Source organism: Pseudochaenichthys georgianus, chromosome 5 (genome assembly GCF_902827115.2).
Source record: "Pseudochaenichthys georgianus chromosome 5, fPseGeo1.2, whole genome shotgun sequence".
Classification (NCBI taxonomy): domain Eukaryota; kingdom Metazoa; phylum Chordata; class Actinopteri; order Perciformes; family Channichthyidae; genus Pseudochaenichthys; species Pseudochaenichthys georgianus.
In genome coordinates, this window is record NC_047507.1 from 19,214,137 (window position 1) to 19,225,280 (window position 11,144).

At 37.3% G+C, this 11,144-nt stretch overlaps 2 protein-coding genes across 4 annotated transcripts; both read right to left on the reverse strand.

The window, feature by feature from the left end:
- Positions 1–25: 25 nt before the first annotated feature.
- Positions 26–5,462, reverse strand: hyal2b (hyaluronidase 2b). Of its 3 annotated transcripts, XM_034082486.1 has the most exons (5): positions 5,327–5,462; positions 4,301–4,373; positions 2,755–3,734; positions 2,346–2,435; positions 26–2,264 (listed from the first exon to the last, which is right to left on the reverse strand). In XM_034082486.1, the coding sequence occupies exons 3-5, from the start codon at positions 3,703–3,705 to the stop codon at positions 1,878–1,880; spliced, it is 1,428 nt and encodes a 475-aa protein (XP_033938377.1). In that variant the 5' UTR covers positions 3,706–3,734; positions 4,301–4,373; positions 5,327–5,462; the 3' UTR covers positions 26–1,877. The 3 variants fall into 3 exon arrangements, with proteins under 3 accessions (XP_033938377.1, XP_033938378.1, XP_033938376.1); XM_034082487.1 differs by lacking the exon at positions 4,301–4,373; XM_034082485.1 differs by lacking the exon at positions 5,327–5,462 and having other exon boundaries at positions 4,301–4,467.
- A 1,382-nt stretch (positions 5,463–6,844) lies between these two features.
- tusc2b (tumor suppressor 2, mitochondrial calcium regulator b) lies at positions 6,845–10,520 on the reverse strand. The gene is made up of 4 exons (XM_034083861.2): positions 10,291–10,520; positions 9,252–9,495; positions 8,498–8,618; positions 6,845–8,400 (listed from the first exon to the last, which is right to left on the reverse strand). Exons 2-4 carry the CDS (start codon positions 9,398–9,400, stop codon positions 8,335–8,337), a joined length of 336 nt encoding a protein of 111 aa, XP_033939752.1. The 5' UTR covers positions 9,401–9,495; positions 10,291–10,520; the 3' UTR covers positions 6,845–8,334.
- Between the last annotated feature and the right edge of the window lie 624 nt (positions 10,521–11,144).

Below are 11,144 nucleotides of genomic sequence, written 5' to 3' on the forward strand. Positions count from 1 at the left end.
GTTCACTCAAAATAAATTAGATTAATATCCTTTGTGTGCTTTAAGTACAACAACATGTACATTAGATACACACAGATACAGTACATTACTTTATTTCCATATTTATTTGCTTAGTAATAAAATGTGTAGTTAAATGTGTTTAATTCCAGGCTTCATAAAAAAAGAAATACATAAAAATACATTCAGATGACTGCTTAAATAATTAAATTATCTTGTATAAAAACTGAATATGAAATGTTTTCAACAAAAAAACAGTTTTCTTTCAGATTTGGTTTTAAAAAACAACATCAATACATTTTTGGCAAAATAAGGCTTGTAAATTAACACTGAAGCTGCTTCCAAAACAGCGAGGTTGGGTAGTACAAAAGTAAAGGTTTAAAATTCCATGAATTATATATTACAGATTCATTGTTTTAGACTTTTGATAGTTTTATGACAACCACTGATTTTTACTGAGACAGGAAACTTACTTGAGTTAGATAATAAATTGCAACAAAAATAAGTTAAAGTGCAGTATTACAATTCTTTCAGCATACTTGAAACATTTTACTTCAATAGTATTTGGTATATGAAAAACAGTAAAACGTACCTTGTATTCTAACAAATGTTAGGTAGCTAAACTACTTTTTGAGCGTTATCAGAGAGAATAAATACAGAGCCGACTGTATAAATATGAAACTGTTCAGCCAGCTATAGTCTAGAAAAGATATGTTGATGGCAATAAACTAATATGATGATGTACCTACATGGTTGCTATCTCCCATTCACAAGCTGCTGTGCAACTCAAACTACACCCTAAATCAAAACTGTTAATTGTGTTTAGAGCCAGAACAATACTGGATTTGCGAGGGTTATTTTGATATTTGAGAGCAACATTTATAATTATTTCTTCACATAAACATTAAGGTTCCCTTACATATTAAAGAATTCTGGCCAAACTTGACTAACCAGGTTAGATTTGTATCAATTATTTTTCATTACATCATTACATACTGCGTGAATAAATGCTGAAATGTTTTTCTTAACATGTAAATCCATAAGTTGTTTTCACATTGATTTCCATGTCAATTACAAGACACCTTTGGCAACAAAATTAAATGTAGCTTTTCTTATCTCACTAGTACAGATCTGTCCAAACTTTCCTCTTGTATATTAAAATAAAAACTAATGGAAATCATATCATTATAAAGCACAGGGCTCAGCAAAGGGCTGAGATAAACACTGTTGTTAAAAGTCAAAACTTCTAAACAAAGGCAACCATTAAAAAGAGCACTTCATAGCATGGTAAAGGCACGGATTTAAACTGTTTACATTTCATTCATAAGGCTTCCACAACAGAAAGAAACAACAATGTTTAAGGTGTGCATCAAGATGTTTGTTAATACTTCTTGTTGTGTCGATCATAAAACAAAACTCAAAAACTGTAACAATTAATTAAGAAGGCATTTTGTCCTCTGTGGTAAGACTTCCACAAATCCATGTGTGCAGCAATGGTATAGAGTATCTTCTAATCTGAAGCATGACAGAGGCCTTTAAGAGATATGTCAGATTTTTTACATAATTGGATATAAGTTTAAGTGTTGAACAGTTTTAAAATGTATGAATGAAAATACGTTTCAGGAGGAGGTCCTAAAGTCGGAGCTCTGCCAGTGCAGCTTGTCAAACACAAATGTTCCAGTTTGATGGGTCTGTGTGCTGGGATAAAAAGTCTCCTGTCATACTGGGATCACCTCTGATGACAGGAGGGAGTGTCGGCTGTTGTAAATGTATCAGTTTCTATAGTGCATATCTATAATTTAGCAACTTCATGTTGAAGGTCTGACCTGTGCTCTTCAGAGCTGGCAGAAGCAGTGAATAGTTTGCGTTTCTCAGCTTCCTCAGTGTAGTAAAGTGAGGAGTCCTAGTGGGAGTAAAAGGCAAAGAGGCCAGGTCCCTAAGACAGAGGAAGCTCTATTCTGCCCTTCTTTCTCAGCACAGGCCTCACCCCTGTACCCACCGTAGCATTGGCACTGGAAGTGTGTGCGGAAAAAATCCAGCTCAGCTGGGCCAGGCACGCCTGTAACCTTCAGCTGGCCACCCTGACTCGTGATGCTGTGAGTTAAGGGGCTGAGATGCAGGTACACGTCATTGTCTGATATTTTGCGCAGACAGCGGCCATGGGACTTACAGAGCACCTGACTGCACTGTTCAGCAGCTGTAGTCACGTTGAGGAGGTACCGGCCCAGCTGTCCCTGGAGATAATCATTTAGGATGGTGCAGCTGGCCTGCAGGCAGAAAAAACAAACATTATGTTAACGCCAAACCTACACTATTCAGCACATAAGCAAAGAGGGAGTGACACTTACGCTGCTGCTTGCATAGGAGGTGTCCCCCCAGAAGATCAGACCTGCAGCCCCGAGAGCAATACTCTCTCCAATGGTGGAGACCAAATCTGTCTACACAACATTTACATAAACAGTTCAGTGGTGTACAGTACAATGATGTTGATATTATCACACAGGTACATTTGAGTCAATTAAATAATTTGAATGGTCGCTTAGCTAATACACTTTTAACAAAGTACATACATTCAAGTGGTGTTAGCGGAGCCCCAAAACTAAAACAATACCTAATGTTGTTATCTTGTGTATCTCCAGCAATATGTGGCAACTGTATCCTCCGATGTAAGGTTAAATATAATAACTGAACTTCTAGATAACATAATAAATGTATAAGCCTCCTGTACTTGATTAACTTTTGCTCCAGCCAACTTACTTGAGATAGAAGGGTCATCTGACTCATGTAAGAAGGGCGGGTATAAACGAAAACTGGCCGTGCTAATCCATCCCCAACCGATGCTAGTCGCATGGCCTCCTTCACCCTGTTCCGGACAAAGAGTCGCCCATAATTTGTAGAGGCAAGAACGGAGCCCATGTATATAGACGGGAAGAATGCTGTACAGTCCATCCACAACCAGTTAAGTTGATCATTGCGGCCCATTTCCACAACTGGACAGCGTCCTGTGTAGTTCTTCAGGCCATTCCTGTAGTCATGGTTGTAGCAATCTGGAAACAGGTAGAAGCCCCACAGCTGATTTGGCATCAAACTCTTGGCAAATTTCAGAGTCTCAAGCATAAATTTGCGAGCCGACAGCTCAAATTCCTGCTGTGCAACCTTTCCCACTTGTTCTGGAGTCCACTTTGGGTTCTTTTGGGCCACCATTTCACGAGATTTACTCCGATAGATATCTTTAATATCCCAATTTCGAATCCACAATGGGCGCCACTCCTCCCAGTCAATCACAGCTAAACCTTTCGCTACTGGGTCACGTATATATTTCTGCAAACCTTCAGGCATTTTTTCAAAGTGCTGAGTGAGGCTGGCAAGCTGTGGAAGGCCTCCATTCAGTGCAGTGCCACTACGCTCATAATAGGGATACAACCCAAGGCGTTCCTTATAGAAAATGGTGAGGTTCTGTCGGACAAAGCCCTCATTGGGGGATGCCACAATGTCAAACTGGTCCAGAGATAAAGTTACGCCATGCCACGGGCCACACTCCTGTGTTGGGGCATTCCAAGCTAGAAGAACTGGCGTCTGGGAATATAATGGCCACCTTGTCTGCTTTAATTCTGCTGAACACAAGACTGTCCAGGATGTTAACAAAGTCAGAAGAAACCAAGGCATCTGGCCAGCTGTGGTGAAGAGAGGGGGAGATACAGCCTCCATGGTCACTGCCCGTCTTCTGTCCTCTTTCTCTTGAGAATACAAATAAAGCAGTTTTGTTAAATTCAGAGAACAATTCAATCCAACAATTCAAAATATATAATACTGTGGTTAAGGGGATTGAACACTTTTATAATGATAACTTATAAATGAAAATAGGAAATGTTCAGAGTGATTTTTAAGAGATTTTAAGAGTTTCAGAAGAAGAATTAAAAGCAAAAGCAATATTATTTGATAGGTTAATACATAATGTTAGAATAAAGTTACAACAAATACACTACATTTATGATGAAGATGAATTATAGGTAACATCTTATTACTGATATTACCAAGTGATTGGTCGCAGTTCACTCTGCTGTTTGATGACTTAACATGAATCATTTGTATTGAGAACAGTTGTGGCAAAAAGTTAAATGTTGGTAAGAGCGAGATTTAAAGCCTTCACTATTGACATTTAAATGCACATTTAAGTTTTCTCTGAATACTTTGAATTCTTCCCTACACGGGCACAGATAAACAAAGTTTGACAACGTTTCATTGAAACTGACAAACGTGCTAAGTAAGCTAACATGTTGTTTTTCTGACTATTTAGTCTGACCTGTTCTGATGAAGCCAAGCACGGGGGCTTATTCCACTCATGTAACCTTCAGATGAATTGTTCTTCCACAGCCCTGCCATGTGGAAGATATAAATTAGAGTCCGTTTAATCCCATGTTGATTATTTACAAAGCTAAGGCTAATAGATACAACGGGAGGGATGGTGACGGATAATGTTGAGCAATAGTCCAGAGCATTGAGTTCCTGACTAGGGGGGTGTCAAAATGTATTAAAGACAAAAGAAAGTCGTAATTTGCCGTTTTTGTTCATAGAGCATGGGGTTTGAATTTTAAAACACTATTACTCAAAAGTTAAGAATAATCATAACCCTGTCTGTCATAAAATTGACAGTAAAACTACATTCTACTGCCGCTCACCCCCATTAAATAAATAGTCTGTTCTTCATTTTATGCTATGTCGAGGGAAATCAAAAATTAAGCCAAATCCTACTGCGCGACATTAATGTGAAAGTTTGAGTTACTGGTAACTTTCTCTTCAGATTCAGATGAATACAACATATAATTTATCAAAAACAATAAAGTCATAACATATGATGCATTATTAGAAATTAAGCAACCTGGCAACATTTAAAGTAAATTGACTCTGAATTGACCTGTAATAGCAACAACATTAGTGATAAATGCATAATTAAAAATATGTTTTATAATCCAATAATACAACAAACATTATTCTTGTGATGAACAATTCTGAATAATGAGTACTTTAATATTTGGTCTATTTTGATGCTATTACTATTAGCACTATTTTGATTACTTTAACCTAAATATTATATTTGAATGCAGTGCGTTTACTTATAACGGAGCATTTTGGTTGTTTACTACTTCTACTTTTACTTAAGTAAAAGATCAGAGCTGTTTTTTATAAATATTATTCAGCAAAAGCATCTTTCTAAAAATTTCATTATTTTACATTATATTCCTACATTTGACCTTGCATCTAAATTGGGATAAAGCATAACCTGCATTAATCACATACATTTTAGTGTCCAAATAATGTCTCGTCTTACCAATAACTTTTGTCCTCTCTTGGATCCAGATGAAAGTAGTTCAATCAAGCAAGTTGTTTGGATCAGTTTGCATTCTGCTCAAAACGTATCCAGGTCATTTCCCCTTTACAGAGCAGACACACGCAGTTCTTCAACACGCAGTTCTTCAACAAGTGTCGAAATCCACCACTGAGTGTTGTTTAAATATCCAGCAGACTCCACCTCTGATGTTGGACGTGAGGCTTTTTCTTATCTGCTTTTTCTGACATCATCCATTGAGGCAGATTAAAATGTGTACAGTACAGCGCTTGTATGTTGAATGTTTTTATACCTGTAGTCATTTCATATTAACCCTTTGAAGTAGTAGACAGCAAAGTGAATAGATTTGTAGGACTCAACTGTGCATTTAAACTTTGCCACATAAACAGGAGTTCTACCATTATGGCTCACACATGATCCCCAGAAGTTGTACTGATGTTTAGGGTGTGCTATAAACGCTTTGGAATCACATTATGAATGCCACAAGCAAGGATTGGCCCAGAATTAAAAAATACTTATTATAGCAAACATTTGTTTTGTTCCTTGTTGTGTCTGTTTTATTTTGCTCAGTACTTGTTTCTCTTTAAAAAAATATACATGAGAGAAACCAGGCAAATGTTTATGTGTAAAAACAGAATGATTTTGAATCAGTTTAAATAAACATAAATCAGAGGGTATGTTGAGTTGTTTTGAAACATTACTTTGTCTGTCATATAGCTATGAAGTACTATCTTATATAACTCATCTAGTTCTGTCTTAAAGTTTTTACCACAGTCATGCAGTCAGGTGCAAAGGTCAGCAACAAAAACGTGACTTCATAATACGACGCGTTCATCATAAAAAATACCATATCAACCTTTTGTTGAACCAAATGACATAATTGCACCTCTGAGGGTTAATGAATGACTACATTAACTATATATTGTAAGATCTGTTTGCACCTGTGGCAAAGAAAACAAGATGTTTATTTTGACACAGAATACCTCTTTGTCCTATTATGACCTTAAAACACACATTCCAGTACTGATAAACAGTTCCTACAGAGTACAAAGCCAAATTAGCAAAGTTAATATTGATTTCTCTGATGTTTATCCAAAACATAACAAATATACATTTAGACATGGCATGACTGAAACCTATAGCTTTGTATAAGGAGGTTGAATAATGAACACATTATGTCTTAATGACAAATATATGTTAAAGGTAATAGATTATGTGAATAATGGCTTATTTTTTGTATTTTATGTATTAACATGTGCTCAGACTTTTTGTCAGCGAAGCCAGAGGATGGGTGGTTTGCTGAGTCAAATATTTTTCTTTTAAACTCTATACTGCTATTCACCACATAACCTTGCATGTTATTGCAGCTTTGTGAGAATAAACAACACAATGTTATTGTACTGCCATGTCTCCCCAAGACTCAGCTGAAAAATAAATTTGCCCTGAGGTAAAAAAGCACAAAGACTTGTGTGGAGTAATCATTTCATGGAAGCAATAAAGTGTAGTGGATTTTGGCATAGCCATCTTTATCCTTTGAGAAGAACAATATCAGACAGCTTTGTAGAAAATCCTTTCTCATGAACACTTCTCTCTTACGTCCAGCCCTGGCACACATGCATACACACACTCCCAACAATGGTTTGTCGTTGCAATTTCCTATGCAGGTGGCTAATTGTATCATGGGTGGAGGTCAGGAGCCTTAGTTCCACCATATTGTTGGAAAGGTCTGGTCAGTTATTTAGTATTTACAAAATGTTGCGAAAAAGCTGAATTCTCCATCTGTTGATTATTTGTCACATGATCCACAAGCTTGCCAAATAATGTTTATAAAGCAATATATAATATAAAGCCTCATATGATGCTCATTAAAGTAGATATCCTCCTGTAACTTTCTTTATTTTCTCAACATTTTAGTTTCACTCAGAAGGATTTGGTCTCTCAGGATTTAAGTCTCTTTAAACTAATTTAGGCTCTGTATTATTACATTTCCAAACACACAGGTCTAACTTACCAGACCTCAGTATGGTTGTCAGGTCAAGTCATTAGAGGCTGTCGTATGGTAGCCTCAGTTTGATTATTTTATTAAATTAAAATCATCCAATTAAACAGAGCAGATTTTCAGTTGTAGAACTTGATGCCCTCCAATAGTTTTGAAAGGCAATGACTACTAACTGTTTCTATGGATGTTCTTTCTTCTTATCTTGACAGTTTGTGAGAACGTAAATTACCTTATAGTCTTATAATGTATAAATACTAAAAAGGACAATGACACAGTTGAGCATTTGACATTGTAATTAAAAAACAGTTATAATAAATTAAAAGTGAAACATATTATGCCAAAGCAGCAAACAAACCAACAGGATTTCTTACTAGACTCACTGCTGCTGTGTACATGTGTGGCTCTGAGGTCATTGAAGCCAGTCCATCCAGCGATATAATGACATAAATCCACTTGAGATTTTGTGGGCCACTGATTGTCAACTCCCTAGCTATTATCAAGCAGATCCTGTTCCATGCATAATAAAGCAAGTCATGGTCAAAAAACAAAGTGTGCACTTGAACTTTCCCGCTCCAGATATGACCGTGACACAGGGAAGAACTGGTTGCCTTCTGCTCAAAATCCTAGAGTTTGTTGAATCATACCAGAAAACAATCTGCAGCAATAAATGCAGGACTCTTTCCCATGTCATCCCGTGTCTGCACACACATTCACACTTACATGCAGACAAACCATGTTCTGTAAACTGAGTAGGTTCTGCCAACTTGGCATCCTTCTAGATCTCCATTGGTGATCTATTCTGTCTAACTTTACACAAGCCAAAACAGATCACATGCGGGGGCTCACTCACATTGCATCAGCCTGTCCACACAAGGGAATCAAATATATCAGGAGATCATATTATATTAAAAGGTGGTTCAGGTTTTCAGCTGTAGGGGAAACCACAGGACGGAGTTGACAGTGGCTAGTCTGAGACACCCTTCAGACATCATCAGGCTTCACAGAGGACAACTGGGAAATCCACATGGATGCAAGGGATCTCCAGCTTTATAATTCCCTAGAAGGACACAAAAGAGATTACAATTAAAGCATGATAATACAGAGAGCTACCCTTGTTGTGAAAAGCTTTAGTTTAGGCATTGTAATGTACTCACCTGGGATGTTAGGTTTTTGTGAATCCTTTTCAGCTTGGCTTTTTTTCGTCCATTTTTTGTCACAATTGTCTCTTCATAGAACTCATGGGCCATGTCGCCATCTTCATCCAAGTACAGAGAGCTGCAGCAGAGACGAAATTAATGATATACATGTACACATCTATACATAACATGTCGTTTTCTAATGCTTTGCTCCGACATTAAACCTTCTTAAAATGTTTAACATTACAATATGTAAGAGGGTAGCTAAGACCATTAATTCATCATCAGCTAAAAACTATTTATGTGTCCACTCCTCCAGAAAAAAGAAGGAGAAGAAATTATAATACATTTAATTTCTGAGTGCTTTTTTAGGTGCTCAAAGAACCTTTACAGTAGTAGGAAATAAAATAAAATATAAATAATTGAAATAGAATATTAAAACAACAACACCACCAAATTAAAAGCCAGTCTGAAGAGGTGTGTTTTGGTCAGTGTTTTGAAGGTGGGGAGGTCAGTGAAGTCTCACATGTTTTGTGGGAGTGAGTTCCAGAGGGAAGATTGAGTGGACACATTAACACTAAAATGCATTAGTGGAATATATATCGCCTGATCTGACAAGCCCTTTTTAATTGTGTATTGCACCAGAAGATGTCAGAATTTTTGTGCAAAAGCAGGAATTTGTGGGTCCGTAATACCAAGTGTAAACAACACTGGCTTCAAGTGAGGTTAAAACAGGTAGGATGAAGGCTATACGATGCTGAGGTGAATGTACCTTCGTCTAGTTAACACAAAAGGTGTTGCGCCTGTGAAACTCCGTGCTCTTGCCATTGACTGCTCGTTTCCATCTTGGATTGGATCGTCTGCACCAACCGAGCCTGAAAAAGGCCAAAATCCTTTGGATTTGGAGCCGCTACCCCCCATCTTCAGCTGCAGCACATTATTTTCTTGGGTCACCAGACTGCCAGTAGTTATATAGTGTCACTGTACAAGATGAAGAGGGACCTTCAAAAAGACACCTACAAAAATTACATGAAATAGAAGAGTTAAGTTACTTAGGCATTGTTTTTATAATAATCACCAAACCAAAATAATCTACGATTAACATGGATGTTTTGGAAACCCAGAATAGTGATGTGATATAAACAATGACAATTACGGAAAATATTATACAGCAGCATAAAAAACACAATTTATAGGTCATTATTCTATAAACATTAACCATATTGCTTAAAGCTTACATAGGACACAAAATAAAGGACAAAGAGACAAAGCTAACGTCGAGTTAGGATATATTGTGTGGCATATGCCCTATGTCAAAGTGCCAGAATATAGGAGGCCACTGACATGACAGTGCAACCAGACGATGCTACATTCAAATACACATTATTAAAAGGAAACATAAACCCTGCTAATGTTACAAACCCGGATGTCTCAATATAATATGGGTATATTTGTTTTTTAGAAATATAAACATCCTGAATAACGTTAGTCGGCTTTGCTTGTAGTCAAGAATGCTCGGTACCATTAGCATAGGTTATCTGAAGAGAACGGCTAATAAAGCTAGATTTCTTTGAGCAACAGCACCATTAAGACACTAGTGCTGCTTGCATTAGTTACACTGGTTATGTCACTTTATGTCCTGCTTGCTCACACAACCACTGGCAAAATACAGTTAGCACTCAGTTACTAGCATTAGCCAGGTCAACATGTTTCCATCTGACAAAATAACGTTAAGCGACGCTGCCAAGGGCTAACGTTAACACTAACTGTTTTCTAACCGACATCCGTCGCTTAGTTTGGTGTAAACATACCTAAAGTGGGGTTTGGTGCGGTCGCAAGTATATAATGTTCCTTGATGAATTTGTCTTGTTGGGTTGCTAGATCTTTTCAAGATATCACCACACAGCTATGCTAACTGTTTATGCTAACTAATGGTACACGTTCTTCTTCTCCGTCTTTTTCTTTAGCGTCTGGTTAAGAGTACAAGGTAAGCTATCGCCATCACATGGACAACGTGTGGAAGTGCTAAACAGGCGTAGTGAACAGTCTTCTTCTTCTTCTTCTTCTTCTTCTTCTTCTTCTTCTCTTTAATGGCGAATCGCTTCCACTTGGAGCATATATCGCCACCTACTGTTGAGTTATTAAATGTTCATATTAAATCCTTGTCCAGTGCTTTTGAGGAATTTGAAGATCAGCTTGTTTGCTTCATTTCTTGATTTACTTTCGTATATTGACTTGAAATCCATGTCCTTGACGTTGAGTTGTTCCAGTGCAGTTTTCAGAATGAGTCTTTGCCTTGAATATTCCGGGCAGCTAAAAAATACATGATGTATTGTCTCTCGTTGTTGGCAACCATCACAATTGCCATTTGGATGTTTTTCAATCAGATGCAGTGATGAGTTTAATCCAGAGTGTCCCACTCCCAATTGTATCCTGCTGTTAATGCTCTGTTATCTTCTACTACTCCCCCAAGTGCTTCCTGTTCCTACTTCCCTTTGTATCTGGTATAAATGTCTTCCTTTGATGTTACTGTCCCATAGTTTTTGCCATTGTTGCTTGATAACCACTTTTGTAACAGATTTGACTTCTGATCGACTGATGGGTACCATAATATCAATCTGGTTTGCTTTCAAACCACATTTTGCCAGTTGATCCACTACTTCAT

What these genes read in the sequence shown, in the direction of transcription:
- tusc2b (XM_034083861.2), bottom strand. Translation starts at nt 9,400, where the DNA reads ATGGGGGGTAGCGGCTCCAAATCCAAAGGATTTTGGCCTTTTTCAGGC. An exon ending in TTTGTGTTAACTAGACGAAG is followed by an intron (nt 8,619 to 9,251) that starts GTACATTCACCT and finishes TCTCTGCTGCAG; the next exon opens with CTCTCTGTACTTGGATGAAG. An exon ending in ACAAAAACCTAACATCCCAG is followed by an intron (nt 8,401 to 8,497) that starts GTGAGTACATTA and finishes GTGTCCTTCTAG; the next exon opens with GGAATTATAAAGCTGGAGAT.
- hyal2b (XM_034082487.1), bottom strand. Translation starts at nt 3,705, where the DNA reads ATGGAGGCTGTATCTCCCCCTCTCTTCACCACAGCTGGCCAGATGCCT. An exon ending in AGATGACCCTTCTATCTCAA is followed by an intron (nt 2,436 to 2,754) that starts GTAAGTTGGCTG and finishes AATGTTGTGTAG; the next exon opens with ACAGATTTGGTCTCCACCAT. An exon ending in CCTCCTATGCAAGCAGCAGC is followed by an intron (nt 2,265 to 2,345) that starts GTAAGTGTCACT and finishes TTCTGCCTGCAG; the next exon opens with GCCAGCTGCACCATCCTAAA.